Source organism: Podarcis gaigeae, assembly GCF_964106915.1.
Source record: "Podarcis gaigeae genome assembly, chromosome: 5".
In the NCBI taxonomy this organism is placed as follows: Eukaryota; Metazoa; Chordata; class Lepidosauria; order Squamata; family Lacertidae; genus Podarcis; species Podarcis gaigeae.
Window position 1 is genome coordinate 84,334,482 of NC_139681.1, and position 21,911 is coordinate 84,356,392.

Genomic DNA, 21,911 nt, shown 5'->3' on the forward strand with positions numbered 1-21,911 from the left:
ACTAAAAAAGAAAAGAAAAACCTGCAATTTCAGGCACTCTCAAGACCCTTCCCCAAAGTCAATTGTGTGGATGTATGGGAGATTAAAATAGTAAGGAAGAGGAGGAGAAAATCATATTCCCAATGTCCCACCAGGCAGGAGTTACGTGGGTCCTTTGTTCCTAGAATCGGAGGAAAATGGGGGTGGGGGGGCTCCCTTAAGATATTTTTGGAGGGTGGGTAGGATTCCCCCCCCCCCGGGGATTTCCTCTTGGATTCTGTTCAGGGAACCACCCATGGATGCCGGATAATCCATTGAAATGAATCTTTTCTATTTGTTGGATCCTTTCGTGGAATTATTCTATGAATGGGAAATATTGCCACCAAAGAGTCCTAAATCAAACAGGGTGAGGGAGAGGAAATGCTAGCAGTCAACCAGGAGGTAGAGCCAACCTATGCTTTTACCTCCATATTCTTGCTTGGGTAAAGGTAAAGGGACCCCTGACCATTAGGTCCAGTCGTGGCCGACTCTGGGGTTGCGGCGCTCATCTCGCTTTATTGGCCGAGGGAGCCGGCGTACAGCTTCCGGGTCATGTGGCCAGCATGACTAAGCCGCTTCTGGCGAACCAGAGCGGCGCACGGAAACACCGTTTACCTTCCTGCCAGAGTGGTACCTATTTATCTACTTGCACTTTGACGTGCTTTTGAACTGCTAGGTTGGCAGGAGCAGGGACTGAGCAACGGGAGCTCACCCCGTTGCGGGGATTCAAACCACCGACCTTCTGATCGGCAAGTCCTAGGCTCTGTGGTTTAACCCACAGCACCACTCGCATCCCTATTTGCTGCATTTATACCCCACCTTTTTTCTTCTTCAAGGAGCTCAAGGTGGCATACTTGTTTCTCCCTCTTCTTATTTAATCCCCACAACAACCCTATGAAGTAGGCTAGTCTGAGAGGCGGAACTAGTCCAAGGTCACCCAAAGAGCTTCATGGTTTATACTAAGACCGGCAGAAACCCTTCAGGATTTCCCTCCCAGCCCTACCCAGAGATACCAGGGATTGGACCCAGAACCTTCTGCATGCAAAGCAGATGCTCTCTCACTGAGCCAGAGCCCTTTCCTCTGAGGACTTGGGAATAAGAAAACTTCTTTCCTTCTGCATCCTGTAGTGTCCCCTTTTCCTACACCTGCTCTTCTCTTCTCTTCAGACAGATGAAACAATGCAGTGGTTCAACTGGCACAAAAATGTTCAGATATTCATTTAGGCAAACACCAGAAGGTTTTCTATTGGGAATAGTACAAGGAAGCCTAAAGGAAGAAGACAAGACCTTATATTTATACGCAACAGTAGTAGCAAGGATATTGATTGTGAAAAATTGGAAAAGTGGTATTGTACTGACAAAAATAGAGTGGCTTGCCAAATTATTGGAGCATTACAATATATCCAAAACAATGGGAGAAATTGGAAGAATCTCAAAAGAGAAGATAGACAGGGACTGGAAGGTGTTTAAAAGATACTTGCAAAACCATATCGAAAAATCAGAACTCCAATTAGAATAAACAAGTTCCGTTTCAAATTCTGAAATACTAAATAAGATGGATAACAATGTGTAATAGAAAAAGAAGTATGAAATTAGGTTAAAGGTATGTGAAAGAAAGTAATAGAAGTGGAAAGAAATTGCAATTGAGTAGATTGGAAGTCTAACACAAAGGTGGGGTGAGGGGTGGTGGATGGTGATGGGAAAAGGAATTATCTGTGGGACTGAGTGTAGGTATGTTTGAACACTTTTCAGAATAAAAAAAAATGGCCCCATTCACAAGATGAAATGAAAAAAAAAGTGCAGTGCGCCATACAAGAGAAATTTATTCCCGCTGTTATTCTACTAATAGTTCAACAAATAACGAGGAAATGGCACCTGCCCCCTCTCCCCAAAAAACAAAAGTGGAGTTTAATTCCTTTTATTTATTTCTTTATTACCACTGAAGACTTGGCAGTGAGCGGCGACGCTTCGTGTGACTCTGCAGACAGCACTGCGCAAGGTTCCCTCGGAGCCGATTTAGGCGGTCTAGAAGCCTGCTCCGATTTCTTGCGAGCGCTAATCTTCCTTGTCTTCGGATGTTTCTCTTTTGCTGCAGCTCCTTTCAAAGGGGTGCTGGGAACCGTTTCCTCTGCGCCGGAACAGCCCCAAGCACCATCTGCTCTTCCTGACTCTGCAAAAGGTGCTCTTGCTAAAGAATTGACGCAAAAGAGAGAGAGAAAGAAACCGTGTCAGTTCAAATCCCTGCATGTAGTTTCTCAAATGATTGCCTTAAAATAGGCCATTAACACACAAGTTACATCAACTCGCATGTAAAACCAGGGACCTGCACTCAGGGGCTGAACATCCAGACAGAAGCTAGGGACAAAAGAAGTTCAGTCCACAAAAGAACCGCCTATGTAAGTTTGAAAGCAGGCAGATAGCTATATTTTATTATTTCCTTCTTGCCACATTTCACCTTAAGCTGTTTCCCTTAAACAAATCTTTCCTCGGTGGTACATACTCCAGGAATGAGGCTTAAGGGTTAAAGGCTCACCCAGCATTTCTGAATGCTGGGAGATTCAGGCCTCCTGCCTGACTGCATAGTCAACAGAAACAGTTAGTTATGTATAGAGGTTAAAAGGTACGCATTATTGGTTTTTAGGAAGGTGTGCGCCCTTGGGAATAAGCACAGAAGTTGTCACTTATCCACGGGTTAAGACATCTGTGCAAACACAAACCACCTACTCTGGGGGAGAAAACTATGTCAGTACACATCCTCTTTTACCAGTAGAAGTGACTACCATAAGCTCACCTCGAGGTGTTTCTTTCTGTTTATTATGAAGCACATTTACACACTGAGCTGCAGGTGAAAGTGATGAAACATCAGGTTCAGTTTTCTGATTTTCCGACATGGGACCACTTAAGGTACAAGACAAAAATTGGAACAGAACATGACCAGATTGCCACATTAAAGAAACTTCCTACAGGTCTATCGGAGATTAATAATAATAATAATAATAATAATAATAATAATAATAATAATAATTTATTATTTATACCCCGCCCATATAGCTGGGTTTCCCCAGCCACTCTGGGCAGCTTCCAACTGAATATTAAAAACAATACAGCATTAGACATTAAAAACTTCCCTAAAGAGGGCTGCCTTCAGTTGTCTTTTAAAAGTAAAATAGTTGTTTATTGCCTTGACATCTGCTGGGAGGGCGTTCCACAGGGCAGACACCACTACCGAGAAGGCCTTCTGCCTGCTTCCCTGTAACCTCACTTCTTGCAGTGAGGGAACCACCAGAAGGCCTTCAGAGCTGGACTTCAGTGTCTGGGCTGAACGACAGGGATGGAGATGCTCCTTCGGGTATATTGGGCTGAGGCTGCTTAGTGCTTTAAAGGTCAGCACTAACACTTTGAATTGTGCTCGGAAACGTACTGGGAGCCAGTGTAGGTCTTTCAGGACCGGGGTTATATGGTCTCAGCAACCACTCCCAGTCACCAGTCCAGATGCCGCATTCAGACCATGTGATAATTTTACACTGAAGCCATTTGATACTGATTTGGTGTGGTGATTATGATTTTTATCTGGGATAATTACTTTTGCATTTACATTCCACACAGAAAGTTTCATTAATTGCACTGCTTCTTTTTTAAGCTGTAATTTAAGTACAAAAATATGTGCTACATGTTTCAGGAAACAAAGGGGAAAAATGAGGCCAAGTTAAAGATTCTAAAATATGAATTTCAGGAGACTGAGCAGCGGATGAGATCCTTCAGTTGAAGCAGACTCTGAAGAGATGAAATAGCAGAAGCCTCTGCACAAATTGCTCACATGAAGGGGATGAGGCAATGGGGCTTTTACAACTTAAAATCAGAAGCTGGATAGCTCCACTGTTGAAGGCAGCATGCTTCCGTGCGACAGCTGATGGGAATCACAAGTGGGAAGAGTGGTGTAATGTGCATGTTCTGCCTTTGGGGTTCCACAGGCATCTGACTGGCCACTTTGAGAAATATATGCTGGACCTTGAGCCTCATCCCGCATGGCTCTTCTTATGCTCGTAATAGGTCTATGTTGGGAAGATCCTTCATGCATTATTAAGGTAAAGGGGCATCTATACACTGAAAAGCCAACAGTATTGCACTCCAGGCCCTGCCTCCAATGTAATGTGGCTTCCCTTTCCACACCTCTGACACCTGCAAAATGCATAGGTAAAGATAAAGGTACCCCTGATGTCAGGTCCAGTCACGGACGACTCTGGGGTTGCGGTGCTCATCTCGCTCTATAGGCCGAGGGAGCCGGTGTTTGTCCACAGACAGCTTCCAGGTCATGCTGCCAGCATGACTAAGCCGCTTCTGGCAAACCAGAGCAGCGCACGGAAATGCTGTTTACTTTCCCGCCGGAGCGGTACCTATTTATCTACTTGTACTTGACGTGCTTTTGAACTGCTAGGTTGGCAGGAGCTGGGACAGCGCTCATCCCGTCACGGGGATTTGAACCGCTGACCTTCTGATCAGCCAGCCCTAGGCTCTATGGATAGGCACCTGCAAAATGGAAGCCTGCATGACTAGCCTTATACGCCAACAGATTTTCAATGGATCCAGAAGTTTACACCTACAGGCTTCTGTTTTGTGGGTGTTTACACTCAATGTGTGGACATCAGGGGTGGCGCTTGGGGAATCAGGTGACCTGGAAGCAGGGCCAGCAGTGCGATGCTGCTACCCCTTTTCAATGCTTGGAGCTCCCTTGCCTTGGAATATCGCATGAAATGGACTACTTTCTTCTCTAATATATGCCTGTTCAGGTTCTGGTTTGAATAAAAAATTCCCAGGGACAACTGCAGGATGCAAATCAAAATGTGTCAGCAGAAATGTGTGTAACCATGTTCCATAATTAGGCTGTAATCGTTACCTGCAATCAATCAAATCATCAGATCCAGCTTCTGACACCACAAAATTGGCAGGTTCTTCTGGCTCCCCTTTGCAAGCCTTATCAGAAAGAAAACTTATTCATTCATTCATTCAAAAGAAAATCTCAGTTCACTCCATCCTAAGCCCAGTCATGTTCGCAATACTGTAACCTAAAATCTAAACAATTACATGGTACCGTAGACAATACACAACAAAACCTTGGTTGTCTGAGGATTGGGCCTGTTTTTAACAGATAATTTTAATATTTTATATTTTTGTAGACTGCTTAAAACAGTTTTTCTTACCACCAAGCAGCATATAAAATTTGTTAAACCAACAAACAAGGCTTCCTGTTGCACCAGACAAGTTTCATTCCCATCCCACTTTGCCGCCCAATATGGATAGATAACAAAAAGGAGAGAAGCCACTGTTTGGGAGCTAATGACTCTCAACAATTGCTCTTAATAATAAGCCTGTGTAGAAAATAGTTTTAATACAGTGCATTCATTTTACACTTGTTGACTGGGCAAATCCATTTCATCGAAGCAGAAGCCACAAGAATTGTTATAAAAATCAATGACCTGTTTGGTCCAGCATAGTCAGCTGTGCCTTCACAGCATAAGTAGGTAGGGTATAAATAGAGCTCATTCTGCACTTTCCTTCTAATATGACAGAGGCTATAATTCAGGGGGTCCCCTGGACCTATATACCCATCCTCTTAATCCCAGCCACAAGGGCTGAGTTTGCTTTTTCGCTGACATAACCAAGGTACTCTCTGTAACTTAAAAAGAGCACACTCTTGGTGCACATTATTTAGCATATTCCAGGGTACCAAAAATAAGTGCAAGGTAAGCCCTGACTCAAAATGTAGCAAAAAATATTGGCTAAATTTATGCCATCAGATGATGCCAGGGAATCCATGAAAATGTTCCGCTGCCTTGGCTGCATTCATGAAAGGAATGGATACGTAAAGTTAACACATAAACAACGCAGAAACATTTGGGCTTGTAATGCAATCCAGCTCTAACTGCCCTGAATATTTGTTAGAAAGATGGGCCATTAATGCTGTATATTATGCATTTTGCAACCACTTCTCAAACTCCTGTCCATATTTCTTCCTCCTGACAAGCCTGTAATGCAACGGATCCCATATTTATTTATTTTCTGCTTTCACTGCTGTTAATGTTACCAGTGTTCAGCTCTGCTTAGATTATTTGTGTTCTTCTCACCTCGCTTCTTGCTACTGCGGTCAACCGTGGGTTTGTTAAAACAAGCCTGTCAAGTTAACTGTCACGGGAATGCAGACAAAGGAAATTTTATGTGGTGGGCGATCCCATTTGTACACATTTATGCTACTGTATATTTTGTGGAGTCTACTAAGTGCAACAAATGAAACTGAACTTGAACTAGCCAGGCAATAAAACACTTACGTCTTCAAGGACCCTGATTTCCAGAGAGGGCTCAACGTTTGCAAGAAGTGCCTCGGGCTCTTTTCCTTTGGAAACATCTGCCCAGTACTTTTTCATTTCTTTAGCTGGAATTAAAAATTAAAACTCTGCCAGTGTTTGTATTTTAGATTTGTACAAATAATTGTTCTTACGCAGCTGCGAAATTACAGTGCCAGCCATTCCAGTCTGTTGAGGAAGCGCTAATGGCAAGGTATTCTCTTGCCTCTTGTTCTAGGTGTGAATAATTGAAACCATTAGGGTAGTACGCTTTGTGCTAAGCAGGAACATCCCTATCTGTAGTAACAATGTGTGATAACAGCTCAGTGAATGGGCAAAAAATGCTGGAAACATGGAGAATCAAAAGGATAGGATGATGGCTCAACAGCAGTATAATTTCACAAGAAAAGTAAGTGCGGTGGGCAGAGCGATGGATGGAGCCAGAGACAAAAAAAAAAACCAAACCCCATTATGGATTAACTAATCTGGATAAGGTTGGTAACAAGGGATTGTCTGGAGAAAAGAAAAAATTTAATGTACTTCAAATATTATCCTTTCTGCGCAAGGAATGAAATGGCTGCACAATAGCTTCACCTCACACTCCCAACTTTCCATACCACCATTTGCGTGTTGGTGCAACTGCATCTTAATTTAACTTTGTAAATTGTCAAATCGCTTTTTGGGAATTCAGTATGTCCCAATTGCAATTATTCCAGAAACCTGATTAGCCATTCAGATTATTGATGTAGCTTGTCACTGGGAGCATAAAAGTACTCTATAACGGATTGAGAAGCGCAGCAAACCTTCAAAACGAGCAAATGCTATATCATCATCGTCTTCATCATCATCATCCTCTCCTCCAACCCAAGTGTCATCAGGTTCATTAATCTGCGGCTTTTCAAGTTTCAGTTCATCCGTTATAATACTATCTGGCAACTTATCAACTGGAGTTCTATAAAAAACAAAGAGGAGGAAAATGCTTTAAAACTGCAAGCCTATTATCACACTGTTACTCTCTTTGGTATGCAGAGAGAATGTGAGAAAACTGATCCTGACTTCTCACAATGGTTATCTACTTCCAGACTGGGTCTTTTGCTGAGTCTCAGTCACAACACAAAGGCAAACCATGGTGCAGAACAAACATGCAGGATCCCAGAGAGACCAAAGCTGTTTTGCTCTTCCTCTGGTCCTGCTACTGTGAGTTAAACAATGGTTTGGTTCTTAGCGTGTCGTCAGAAACCAGGCTTCATGGTTTATCTCCTTTGGACAAATCACAAGATGAAAACCAAGAACAAACCTTGGTTTCAGCTCCCAATTTGTCTGGTGTGCAACAAATAACCTGCCCAGGTTTCGATGACATGCTAAGCCAAACCATGGTTTAGCCCTGGTAGTGCAGCAGCAGCAGCAGGATCAGAGGAGGTGCAAAGGGGATGTGATTTCCTCTCGAGGGAACCACACACTTCTGCTTGTAGAAAGCCATGGTTTGGCTTAGCGCTACGTGCAAAGTGGGCCAGCATCTACTGAGATAAATCAAGTTCAATTTAAAAAATTGCAACCCTTCACAACACTTTCACTTTCAACACTTTCAGAATTATTGGTAACATTATACCCTAAGTTACCTTGACATCCATAAAGTCATTCCCAATAACCATTCTAAATCAGCAACTCCTTTCCCTATGAAGGAGTATTTTCCAATATTACTGCCTGAATACTTTGATTACACTGTTTTAGAATAAGCAATTAGATTAAAGTCCCTTGTGTATTGCAGCAATCCAGCGAATACCTTCTATGCTTCTTAATCAATAATCTTTCCATATACTTCAAGCCATCTTCCTTGAATTCAATTTCAATAGCTTTCTTCGCAACTGGAGGGCTTGTCTGCACCTGACAGGAACCAGTGTTTTCTATAACAATATAGAGAAAACTATCAGCTACCACTCAAACATATTAGGACAACACTCACATTAATTTGCCAACAGTAGCTCTACAGCTCTGGCAGAACCAATGGGATTAACAATACTAAGAAAATAATTCAGAATTGATAATATTTAATAGCATAAAATGCAACTCGTATTAGTGCAGCCCTTGCACAATGCATGAAAATTGCAAGCCAAATGTGTAGGCTAAGCCCCACAAGTAATCAGGGCAGTGAGGTGTCCCTTATATGAGTTCATGCCCAGGAATTTATTTAAATATTTTCCCACTTTTTGGACAATTGCTGTCATCATTCACAAGTCAATTACTGACCTATCCTTGTGTCATGTGGAATACTTAGAATGCAAGCTAGATCAGCTTTCTTTTCCAAATATTTTGTAGCAATTATTAATCCTTACCTGGTCCAACCTGACAGGAGCGTTCCTCCTTAAATTTCGGAGAGTGATTTCTACTTCTCCACTGATTCAGAGCTTCCTGAAAAGACTTTGCAGATTCTTCTTCGTCAAACACACCATGCAGTAGAGACCCACCACACTGGCTTTCAGGCCTATCCTCCGGAGAAGGTTCTGTAGACGCCTCCTGAATTGATTTTGGGAATTAATCTGGGTTAACCAAAATTCACCCATTTCCGATACATCCCAGTATGTCAGTCAGTCACAAACCTGTTTGATACCAAATGCCTGGAACATATAAAGCTTCCTGAATTTAAGGAAATCAGGTATTTAAAATAGAGTAACGTGGAGCAAGGGACACGGGTGACGCTGTGGGTTAAACCACAGAGCCTAGGACTTGCCAATCAGAAGGTCAGTGGTTTGAATCCCTGTGACAGGGTGAGCTCCTGTTGCTCGGTCCCTGCTCCTGCCAACCTATTAGTTCAAAAGAACGTCAAAGTGCAAGTAGATAAATAGGGAAGGTAAATGGTGTTTCTGTGTGCTGCTCTGGTTCGCCAGAAGCAGCTTGGTCATGCTGGCCACATGACCCAGAAGCTGTATGCCGGCTCCCTCAGCCAATAAAGCGAGATGAGCGCCGCAACCCCAGAGTCGGTCACGACTGGACCTAATGGTCAGGGGTCCCTTTACCTTTACCTTTAGTGTGGAGTAAGCCTGGTATGTAAGGTTCAAAATGGACCAAGTTATCACTAATGCAATTCAAGACAGCAATCCAGTACAGTTATGCATACTCAAATCCAGTGAAATGCTTGGAAACAGAGGGGAAATGGACTTTTCTTACTGGGTTAACTTCTGTTGCTTCTGGATGGCACTGTGCAATATTGGGAATGGTACCTCCTAGTCACTAGATTTTTTCTGGTGGAAGAGCTGCCCCCTGCCATCCAGACCGACTGGCAGCTACGAAATATTCCCACCCATCCACCCCCTTAATTTTAAGGAAAACTATGGAAAGAATTAGCAGCCAAAAAAAACCACAGAATACTGCCCCAGGAGGTGTGACGTGCAATATAACCAAAGAATCAACCAAAGTGTTTTGGGGTTCCCTTGACTTGTAACAAAATCCCAGTCCATGCATCTATTTAAAAGGGATAGGACTGAGCAAGATGAAAAACAAAAGACTCTTGAAAAGAGAGAGAGAGAAATCAAAGTGCTGGTTAGGGAGCAGGGGGAGGGACCAGACTCTCAGCTCTGAAGGTACAGCCATTCTGGGAAAGCAGGGATGGTGGCTCCTCCTCTAGAAAAAACGTTCTAGTAACTCTCGCTCTCAGCAAATAGTGTACAATGGCTGCTAGAACCGTCAAGTGAAATATAAGTATATAGCCATGCCCCTTCAAAAAATAACATTCTAACTAATGGACCAATTCATGAGGTCAAAAATCCTCCCCTTATTCTCCCCCAATAAGAGAATCCTAAGATTTCCAGAATCAATTCCTGGGACTGAAAATGTCTAGAAAATTAACCACACCATCAATAAACGGTTGCTTTGACTGGCTGGCATCCATACCATAACAATTAAAAGGCCAGCTTTTTGCTGTGATTCTGAAAGAGAAATTTCCGTAGAATTTAAAACACACAACACTTCAAATGGTAAATTTCCTGAATTACCTCAATATTGTAGGCTGGCATTTTTGGTAAAGGTGAAGGAATATCTGAAGTATTCACTAATATATCTTTAACTTCCTTCTTCAGTCCACTATTTATGCAGCCATTAGGTTCCTCAGGATTTATTGTTTTCAGGAACTGCTGAGCAGCCTCCAATTTCCTTACTGGTATACGTGCTTTTGCCTACAGAAAAAAAGTAAGTCATATGTTGAATTCAAAACAAAAACCGATATTTTGCATAACCAACCAGAGGAGACTACAGGTATGCTGCCTGGATCTTCTATTGCAGTACACAAAATAGCAGATGTGGGAAATATTTGGCCCTCTAAATGTACCCAAACTCCTATCATCCCTGATCATTGGCCATGTCTGCTAGGGCTGAAAGGAGCATCAGCTCAGCAACATCTAGACTGCCAAAGGTTCCCCAACTCCTGTAAATAGATGTAGTCAACTAGGCATTTCTCTTGCACTTGGAGGCTTCTATTCTGGATTTCCAGAAAAAAACCCTGTTCCCAGGAGTTTCACCCATTGTTTCAAGAGTGAGCCGAGTGGAGAAGGATCAGAAGTAGACAATTGAAGAGGCAACTGTCTACACATTGCTGAAATGTTTTGGAACATAATCTAGGCTATCAATCGATGAAAAGCAAGATAGAAATAGTAAGACTAGGGATTTATCATTTAGCAATAGTTTGTGTAGAAGCAGAAATTACCAGCAGAAGCATGTAATGGCAGAAAATAGTATTGAAACAGCAGTCAGAGAATGCACCGGCTGGTTCACATATATCATGTCCAGTTCTCCAAACAATGGTTTGGAAGACTGAGAACAGAGCATTTTATGTGCTCCTTCCTCCCTTCATGCGCTCAGACTCACATTTGCTACTTCCTGGTTCTGTTGCAACTGAACTGGCAAACTATCTTTGCACTTGCTGTCTCCCAAACAGGACTAGAAACCAGCTTTCATGTGCGATTCCTGGTCCTAATTTGGAGGACAAACCCAAGTCATAGATGGCCAGCGAATGTAATGGCAAAGTTCAGCTTGACTGATCTTTTCTTTTTTTTAAACTGACTCTTGGGAGTGTTTAAGGAATGGGTAGGAAAACTAAGGCCCGGGGCCAGATCCTGCCCAATCATAGCCTAGAAGTGGGAACCAGGGAACCAGGCAAGAGGGCCTTCTCGGTAGTGGCACCCGCCCTGTGGAACGCCCTCCCACCAGATGTCAAAGAGAACAACAACTACCAGACTTTTAGAAGGCATCTGACAGCAGACCTCTTTAGTGAAGCTTTTAATGTTTGACAGACTATTGTATTTTAATATTTTGTTGGAAGCTGCCCAGAGTGGCTGGGGAAACCCAGTCAGATGGGCGGGGGTATAAATATAAATTATTTATTATTATTATTATTATTATTACTACTACTACTACCACCTTCTATATCCAGCCCGTGGGCGATCAGGGAATCAGCGTGTTTTTACATGAGTAGAATGTGTGCTTTTATTCAAAATGCATCTCTGGGTTATTTGTGGGGCATAGGAATTCATTCATATATTTTTTTCAAAATATAGTCCGGCCCCCCCACAAGGTCTGAGGAACAGTGGACCAGCCCCATGCTGAAAAGGTTTGCTGACCCCTGGGATAAGGTAAGGAGGGATCATACAAGCCCATGGCACATATACCAACTCCCCTACCAGGAGACTGTACAATCAGAAAAATCACGTGTGATTCAGTCCAATGAAACAAACAGGATAAAAAAGGCAAATATTCAACGAAGCTGTTGTTTTGTGTGCGCATGTGAATCTATCCACAAAAATGGTTTGCGGCTATTTAAAAAAAATAACTGGAGAATATTCAAGTCAATTCTACAGGTTAACAGGGTGTTGTATTGCATATCCATGTGGCAGATGATGCACTGGAGCCACTAATCATTCCTCTTCCAAGCTTTGGAGAGCAGTATTCCAAGCAGATACTCCAACAGAATCAACAGCTCCAGGAACACACAGTGTAAATTCTTTCTCTCTTCTGTAGGAATTAGTGAATACTCTTTTATGTTACCAAGAGGCAGTCTAATTGCTTTGCTTTGCGTTGCCTGTTATGTTCAGCATCTGACTTTCTCTACTCTGCTGACTTTTAGATTCTCTCTCTCTCTCTCTCTCATACATCTGTCCTCATTCTTTTCTACATGCACGGTGGCACCCTTAGCTATTCTTTGGGAGTAGCAGAGTAGCAAATGCTTTGAGAATTTGTTTTTGGCAATAAATAACAGAAAGGCAAGTAAACTACAAGCGTCACTTCAAGGCGATGCAAGTGTCCCTCACGCTCATTCAGATAATTGTTGTTATTATAATTGTTATCACTATTATTATTTTAAAAAGAAACATCAGACTGCATTAAAGGGTAGCAAACTTCACTCTAAAATAAGGCAAAGGAGGAAAATTCAGTTACAAATATTTCATGGAAGGGCGAGGAACTGCATCCTAAAGTCTCCAATCAGATCACAAAGCAAGGCTACATATGGCAAGAAAAAAGTTGATGGAATAAATGTTATTAATTCTCCTTTATTTCCCCGCAAAGGACAAAGCTTATACTCTCTCCAGCCACCTCCCCATTTTTCATTTTCCCTTTCAGAGGCCCTGTCCCCTCCCTGTGTACAGCTTTGAGGACATCTACTTCTCCCTTTTCTATTTACCGACCTTTTAATGCTACCAATTCTTTCCCCCTTTATACAATTACATGCCCCAGAATTTCTGCACCAGAACTGTGGCAATGTCATGTATTTGGAAACCGATTGCGTTTTGTAGTGCTGAATGCACTCAATCTTCAAATGCTATGCCTTTGGTCACTGGGGGATAACTTACGGCAGGTTAACCTCTATTATGGAGCCTTATTTCAGGTCCCTCTTCTCCACCGGATGAAAAGCCAATTTCTTATACTATTTGCTAAGCTTCAGACGACAAACTCTCAACTGCACCTTTCAGAGACAGTCTCTGCTATAACTGATGACCGTATTGTGATGTATACAGTTTCACTCAACAGCGCATCACAAGCGTTGTTAAGCCACATTCCTGGATGGCTTTGAGTCATGCTTGGTGGAACAATGGCATGAGACACTGTGGCAATCAAGGGTGAAACAAGAGCCCCCCTGGATCAGACCCAAGGCCCACCCAGTGTAGCATATTCCTCCTTATAGCTGCCAGCCAGATACCTCCAGGAACCCCAAAAGTAGGGTCTGGACGCAAATCCCTTTCCCACTGTTGCACCCCAGCATACTGTGCATTCACATGCGCTTCCCCAACATTTTGCTCACATACTGCTTTCTCTGCAGAAAGGAAAATGCTTCTGTTTTAGGAGCATTCACCTCTCTACAAAGACTCAAAGGGCCTCCCTCTGAGATTCAGCTCGTCAGTCGTCAGAGAGCTTCTCTGAAGGCCTGCTGATTTGCGGTTACAGCCAGTTCGACAATCACCTGACAAGTGTCAATCACCTTCTTTAAAAACCTAATTATGGTCACACATTTGCAGTCTTGTCTTCTGAGTTTTCAGTTGGTTTGTAATTGTTTCTATATAAACAGTTGTTTCTATATAACCAATTTGTCTAAGAATAAATGCAGAAAAAATGACCTCAGCACAGCAAAAAGGTACGACAACTAAAGATGCTCCTGGAATTGCAAGCATAAATAAATAAATTAAATGAATGAATGAATGAATAAAAAAGCAGAAAAAATAAATGCAGAAAAGGATCCCAACAAAAGGATTTCTACATGGGACAACTAAAGGAGCTCCTGGAATTGTGATGATAATAATAATGGCGATGAGATGTGTGCCTCCTTCGAGAGGATTATTGTACAATCGTAACAAAAACTTTTGAAAGCAACATACCTGCAAAGAAGTAGTTCTGTGGAGCTTAAGTGCCCCCTTCTGGTGCACTCTGGCAAAGCAGCTAGGACAGTAATCTTCTCCGCACTCTAAGCACACCTTGAAAAAAAGAAAATGAAGGCATAAACATGAACTAGCAGCAAAGCTCTCTACATGTCTGTCTGAAGAAAGCCCCACTGAGTTCCGTGAGACCTAAGTCCCAGGGAAGTGTGCATATAAGATTGTAGCCTAAGGTTAATAACACAGCTTTCACTGTCTCATCACAGCTCACGATGGGAAGCTAAAAACTGAAGGCAGAAAGTGACAAGTGTGAAGTGGGATTTCAAGTTTGCAACTGGTGTTCAGTCAGGCTGTCACTTTAATTAAAACGTCACCCCAATTAGGTACAACTCTATCTCACCTAAACAAATTATTGTGCTATTGTCTGCATCTATCTGGGGGAAGCTTACATTTGAAACAGATCGAACTTGGGATTAAACGTTTTCTCCGTTGATTTATTATAAACATTATCTTAAGGGCCTTTCTAGGCATTTTATAGCACATGCACTTCTTGCGTCTTTTGCTGCATGGAAGCCAGATAATTTAGAAAGCCCTGAATAATTTGGGACTTGCTTTCCGGAGTGCCTCTCTCCCTACTGTCTGAGCATTGCAGGACTCAGTCGTGGAGCGCTTCTCGATGGTGTAGCACTCTTAGTTAGTAGCCCCCTTCCAGTGGAATCGCCTTTGTCAGATCCCGCGTTGAAATCAGAGGTGGCAGGTTAGCCATGACTAAGCCAAGTCTCATGGATCTGAATGAAAGTTCAAGTTTTCAGCTATCTTGGGGGTGGGGCTTGATGGAGAGTCAAAGCCAGCACTGCTCCGTTAGCCCTGCCAACTTGGGAGTTGGACGTCCCTGTTCTATAGATTCCACAACTATGTGATCTACTAAAGATGGAAGGAAGCAAGGAAGAAGGCAACTGTATGGGATCTATATGCAAAATCTATTATATTAGCAGGCCCCACTATGGTATTAAGGAAGCAAGACTGGAAACAGATATGAACACAGTATAGTATGAATTACTGGGGTGAGGGGGTAGAGAGAGAGATTGTAGAATGATGCCTGAATCGTCTGAACACTATAGGACAGGTATTTTAACCTCCTCTTTATGAAGGGGCTAGTCTGAAATGCAAACAGTGATAGTGTTTTATTCTTTAAAAAAAACATGAAATGTGCAAATCATTTTACAAACGAAGCATAGTACGCAGAGCAGTAACTTCAGCAAAAGTTTCTTGTGTCATATTTTTGGCCCAATTTGCCAATCTGCTCAATCACCAACATGCTCAATTTCAGATTCAGGTAGATAACTGTGTTGGTCTGACGCAGTGGAAATAAAAATTAAAAAGATCTGAAGAAGTGTGCATGCACACAAAAGCTTATACCAGAACAAACTTAGTTGGTCTATAAGGTGCTACTGGGCAATTTTTTATTTATTTTTTAAATTTTTTATGCTCAATTTCAGATAGTGTAAAACAATATTTTAAGAAAGTCCAATACAGGGGTACTTACTAGCCTTCATTGGCATTAAACAAAACCCCATCACGGAGAAATATTTTAAAAATATTTTAAAAATATTTCAAGAGTGCACTGAACTAACAAGTGCGGCTATTCTTCCTTTCTTCCACCTACTTACCAAGAGCGCAGTCTTTGTCTCACACTGCCCACATGCCTTTCCCTTCACTTTGGGCTTTTCAGGGGCTGCATCTTTTGCTGCTTTACTTGCAAGCGGCTGCTTAGCTGGCTCTGGAGCTGCAAAATGTAGTAGAGCATTGTTGCTGTTGTTGCTTTACGCCATAAACGGTACAGGGCGTGGATTAAAACGAGGCACCGATGGGGAATGCTCTGGATGAGCGGTGGAAGCATCTGGACAAACCACAGTGCACATGTGGACTCAGAGAATTAAAATCCACAGGTTTATAGGATACTGTTAGATCACTAGATAGAAATGAAGTAACAAGGCAAGAGCTTGTTTGTGTTCAGATAAAAACATCCCAGGCAAAGACTTCAGGCTACAATTTTATTACTTAACTGCAACTCATTTTAACAATAATGGCTGGTGTGGTAAGAGAGACCCTTAGATCTGCTCTCCTGACTCAGGTGTCACTAAAGCTTCCCTGGATGGTGGTGAGGTTGGGGCCATGCAGCAAATTGGCTGCCCCATTGCATCCATGTAGCCCTAACCACATTGATGCCCTGCCCCCACGCCATCCAGGTACGCTTGCCTTATTTATAAAAATATTTATTGATCACTACTCATAAAAAGTATCAGAACGGTTTACAGCAGTATACAGTCGTACATTGGATCCCAAATGCCTTGCGAGTCGAACGTTTTGGCTCCCAAATGCTGCAAACCCGGAAGTGAGTATTCCAGTTTGCAAATGTTCTTTGGAACCCGAACATCTGATGCAGCTTCCAATTGGCTGCAGGAGCTTCCCGCAGCCAATCAGAAGCCGTGCCTTGGTTTCCAAATGTTTTGGAAGTAAAACGGACTACTGCAATGGATTCCATTTGACTTCTGAGGTACCACTGTTTATGTAAAACCAAACAGCCATATAAACATTTTAAGTTCGAAAACCAACAAACTATTGTTGAAAGATGTATTCGCAACTGCCTGCATGAGCCTGACAGAACAGAATTTTTTTCTGTGAATGTTTAAAAGTCAAAACAGAAGGTGTCAGTTGAACCTCTATTGGCAAGAGTATTCCACAAAACCGAGCCTTTGAAACTAAAGGCTTGGTTTTCTTGTTGCCGTCAAACGAGCCTCGTGAACTCGGGGAATGACAAACAACACTGACTAAAGCTCTAGCAATGCTGATGTCAGGAAGGCAGCTATATGGCTGCAAGTGTGTTATAGTTATAACAAGACTTCAAAATAGTCTGAGGCACTGAAAGTTCTAAAAATATGTGATGTACCTCAATTTATAAACAGATTTTTCAGTGTATTCCTTATGGCTTATGCAACTTGTTAGGTTTATTTGGGCAGTAGATCAATGGGCCGATTTTCAAGACTGGAGGAGGATACATCTCCTGCATTCCAGTGTCTCGTGTTAATCCTTAAAACTGAATTCCACAGGTACTGACCCAAAGTTCCCCCAAAGCTCAATTTATTTATTTCACTGGGTAGCCACTTTTCAAAAGTAAGTATTTTGCCTAGGTGGCATAGTCTGTCTAACCATTAGCCGAAGTTTTCAATGTAACTTGATTACAACGTATAATGAAAACCCTGGGGAAAGATCATAGCTCAGTAGTAAGGTACCTGTTTTTCATGCAAAGTGTCACAGGTCTCAGTTAGGGCTGAGAAAGACTCCTGCCCTAAACCCAGGAGAGTCATTTTGGACTCACAGCTGTCCATGGAGGTGCAGGTCAATTCTGTGTCCAACTCCATTTGATATGCAGGCTAAGACACTACCTACCCACAGTTCTAGTTACAGGTAGGTAGCCGTGTTGGTCTGCCATAGTCGAAACAAAATAAAAAAAATTCCTTCCAGTAGCACCTTAGAGACCAACTAAGTTTGTTATTGGTATGAGCTTTCGTGTGCATGTAAGGTGCTACTGGAAGGAATTTTTTTATTTTGTTTTACCTACCCACAGACTGTCTCGCCAAACTAGTGCATGCTCTGGTTATCTCCCGCTTGGACTACTTCAATGCGCTCTATGTGGGGAGACCTTTGAAGGTGACTGGGGGTGCAGCAGCGAGACTGGTGACTGGGGGTGGCTGCCGAGACCATATAACACCGGTCTTGAAAGACCTACATTGGCTCTCAGTATGTTTCCAAACACAATTCAAAGTCTTGGTGCTGACCTTTAAAGCCCTAAACGACTTCGGCGCAGTATACCGGAAGGAGCGTCTCCACCCCCATCATTCAGCCCAGACACTGAAGTCCAGCTCTGAAGGCCTTCTGGTAGTTCCCTCACTGCAAGAAGTGAGGTTACAGGGAACCAGGTAGAGGGCCTTCTCGGTAGTGGCACCTGCCATCAGATGTCAAGGAAATAAACAACTATCTGACTTTTAGAAGACATCTGAAGGCAGCCTTGTTTAGGGAAGCTTTTAATGGCTGATGTTTTATCACTTCGTTATTATTATTATCATTAATTCTGTTGGGAGCCGCTCAGAGTGACTGGGGAAACCCAGCCAGATGGGCAGGATACAAATAATAAATTATCATTATTATTATTATTATAGAGCCAGACAGTGTTGCCACACAGTGTTGACTATACTGAGCTAAATGGACCAATGGTCTGACTTGGTACAAGGCAGTTATCTATATTCCTATAACAGTTTTTCCAACACCAGCATCCTTTTACCTGGAATTTGTTCTTTGAGTATTCTTAGTTTTATCTTGCCTGATGAAACCTAGTTAAAATAAAAAGCAAAGAGTTATGTTAGACATGATTTAAAATCTGGGCTGATTTTAATGTCATTTTTGGTCATACTGACTGTTTTCTATTCATCTCATGTTAGCATGCATGTGGAATATAGTTGTCCAAGTAGTCAGACTTATTTCCACATCATGCAACAGACAGTTTTGAAGCATTTTACAATGCGGCCCAGAAAATCAGAATCTGGATGCACAACCGTGCTCAGAAGATTGCTTCTCCGAAAGGTTGATTCACATTCAGTGCTGGTTGATTAAAAAAAATACTACCCAAAATGGGTTTTTTTAAAAAAAAAAACCTCAAAAGTTGCCATATGAATCAGCCTAGGAGGGCTGGAAAATACTATCAAGTATATCAATAACTGCAAATACAGTGTCTTATTCCCCCCACTGCTAGCCTTGCATACGTAACAACTTTGAAAACCTTTTTTCTCTCATCGTGCAATTGCAGCAGCAGCTGGTGGACAGAAAAACACTGGCAGAACAGCAAGAAAGAAAGAAAAATAAAATGAACAATGAAAACATACCCAGGAACAAGAAAGCATAACGTGGAATAAAGGCATAATAATTCTGAAGTGTTTCTCACTGGTGAAAATAACTTCAATTTGTTGCAACCCTGAAATTCAACGAAGCTACAAGCTAATGGGTCATTTTTAGGTGGTTTCTGCAATATTCAAAGCAAACTTCTTCATAGGAGAGAGAAAAAACATCGCCCTTCTCCATTTCCTTTAAAGGTGGTACAACAGAGATGGGGAAAACAGTTCAATTAATGGCTTTGCAGAGTTAGCAACCTTTTGAACAAAGCCCTAAGTTACAATAAGCCTACCTATTTGGAATTCTAGTGAGAGACTTACCTTTCCAACATTCTCTTTGTTCTGCAACAACAGTTGGGGCTGCATGCCCAGGCCAGCTTGGCCTGATTTCCAGCGATATCCACTTGCTCGTCTATAAAAGTTCCAAAACTGCATTTGTAATGTTTTCAGATTAAGAAGAGAAATTTTTACTGCTCTCCTTTCCCCCTACCCTGCCAATACCAAAGGTAAACTTCTAAAAACAGGGCAACAGAAGTATTGGGGGAGGGGGTGGTTTCCTAGATTCTTTACCTTTGGAATAGAAATCTGACAAACACCAGCTGTAATGTGTTTTTGGCACAACTGAGGCCTTCATGGCCCATTAGTATGGCCTGCTGCTACATTCATTATTGTTATTACTGCTCATGTATTAATTAAAATGAGTGTGTCTGTCTTAGCTGGCTGCTATGCTATTTTTGAATAATAGGAATAACATCAATAAAAAAGAAGACCTGTTCCGGCATTCTTTGTTCACATAATGAAAAACACAAGAGGGAGAGTGGAGTGCAATTCATATTATTATACCATGCAGGAGTCTCCACAACTGGAATGCAGAATCTCAGGCCTAAGGGGCTGAATGAAGCCCTCCAGGCCTCCCTAGCTGCCCTCTGGGTCTCTCCCATGCCATACCACACCCTGGTCCTGCTCCATGACACCCCTGAAGTGCTTTTCCTTTACCAGAATGTGCCATTGAACTGCAATAATCCTCGCGCTTGCCTGGAGGGAGATGTGTAAAAATACAGCTGTCCATAACTCAAACGAAGTCCATTGTGCAAAGGTAAGGCTCACATCTGTTGTCCCGTCCACTTTCCCCTCTCACCGCTGGGATGCAGCCCCAGGAAAGGAATGTGGGCCAGTTTTACTCTACATCAGCCTTCCTCAAACTTGGCCCTCCAGTTGTTTTGAGACTACAATTCCCACCATCCTTGACCACTGGTCATGCTAGCTAGAGCTCATGGGAGCTAGATTGGTGACTGGGGGCGGCCGCAGAGACCACATAACACCTACATTGGCTCCCAGTACGTTTCCGAGCACAGTTCAAAGTGTTGGTGTTGACCTTTAAAGCCCTAAACGGCCTTGGTCCAGTATACCTGAAGGAGCGTCTCCACCCCCATCGTTCTGCTCGGACGCTGAGGTCCAGCGCCGGGGCCTTCTGGTGGTTCCCTCATTGCGAGAAGCAAAGCTACAGGGAACAAGGCAGAGGGCCTTCTTGGTAGTGGCACCCGCCCTGTGGAACGCCCTCCCATCAGATGTCAAAGCGATAAACACCTACCTGACATTCAGAAGACATCAGGGAAGTTTTTAATGTGTGACATTTTAGTATATTTTTGGTCTCTGTGGAAGCCACCCAGAGTGGCTGGGGAAACCCAGCCAGATGGGCAGGGTACAAATAAATAAATTATTATTATTATTATTATTATTATTATTATTATTATTGGCCAAAAACATCTGGAGGGTCAAAGTTGAGGAAGCCTGCTCTACATGCATAGGAGGCTTTAAGTCTTCACTCTCTGGGCAGGAAACAGTGATGCACCTAAGCGATCAGGACTTGCAAGGTGACCCCACTTCCCCTCACGTGACTTTCATCATGCCTGACAGGGCAAAGGATGTTACTCTATCCTCCCAATACTGGCGTGAAGGGACTGGGAGCGAATTCATCCATTTGCAGCCATGCCGAGGCCTCGGCTTCTCCTCACAATTAAAGCAGCACCAACCATTGGCTCAATGAAGGTTTTTCTGTTTAAGGAAGGGCTGGAGAGGGAGGTGGGTCTGCTGCTTCATCAAAGGATGTCAGATAATTAAAACAAAAACAGAAAAGGAAGAGCAAATTGTTGCAGCTCGCATGTTCATCTGTGGTCAGCAACAGAAACCAGCCAAGCAAATGCAATCTGTGTCCTTTCACATTGTTGTTTTTAAGAACACATACAATACATAATAATAATAATAATAATAATAATAATAATAATAATAATAATAATAATTTTATTTATACCCCGCCTTCCCCAGCCAAGGCCGGGCTCAGAGCGGCTTACAAGCAATAATAAAAACAAGATGAATGATTACAACTTAAAAACAAAAATAAAATACAACATTAAAATAATGGAACATTAAAATATTAAAATGTAGCCTCATCACAGGAGAAGAAAAAGAAAGAAGGAAGAAAAAAAAAGAGAGAGGGAGGGAATTAAATTGGCTCCTAGCCAAAGGCCAGGCGGAACAACTCTGTCTTACAGGCCCTGCGGAAAGAAATCAGATCCTGCAGGGCCCTGGTCTCATGAGGCAGAGCGTTCCACCAGGCCGGAGCCAGAGTTGAAAAGGCCCTGGCTCTGGTTGAAGCCAATCTAACTTCCTTAGGGCCTGGGACCACTAGGGTGTTGTTATTTATGGACCTTGAGGCTCTCCGTGGGGCATACCAGGAGAGGCGGTCCCGTAGGTAC

The 21,911-nt window shown here is 42.6% G+C and overlaps 1 protein-coding gene across 3 annotated transcripts in view; it reads right to left on the reverse strand.

The window, feature by feature from the left end:
• ZBBX (zinc finger B-box domain containing) overlaps positions 1 to 21,911 on the reverse strand; it is a 41,503-nt gene that overhangs the window by 10,548 nt on the left and 9,044 nt on the right. For all 3 annotated transcript variants that reach the window (XM_083739399.1, XM_083739400.1, XM_083739401.1), the window contains exons 4-15: positions 19,477 to 19,567; positions 18,552 to 18,600; positions 15,880 to 15,995; positions 14,213 to 14,308; positions 10,346 to 10,525; positions 8,690 to 8,870; positions 8,140 to 8,260; positions 7,160 to 7,308; positions 6,342 to 6,445; positions 4,913 to 4,989; positions 2,810 to 2,916; positions 1,956 to 2,206 (exon numbers count right to left, since the gene is read on the reverse strand). In XM_083739399.1, the coding sequence (XP_083595525.1) occupies positions 1,956 to 2,206; positions 2,810 to 2,916; positions 4,913 to 4,989; positions 6,342 to 6,445; positions 7,160 to 7,308; positions 8,140 to 8,260; positions 8,690 to 8,870; positions 10,346 to 10,525; positions 14,213 to 14,308; positions 15,880 to 15,995; positions 18,552 to 18,600; positions 19,477 to 19,567 (1,522 nt within the window). The remainder of the gene's footprint in view (positions 1 to 1,955; positions 2,207 to 2,809; positions 2,917 to 4,912; positions 4,990 to 6,341; positions 6,446 to 7,159; positions 7,309 to 8,139; positions 8,261 to 8,689; positions 8,871 to 10,345; positions 10,526 to 14,212; positions 14,309 to 15,879; positions 15,996 to 18,551; positions 18,601 to 19,476; positions 19,568 to 21,911) is intronic.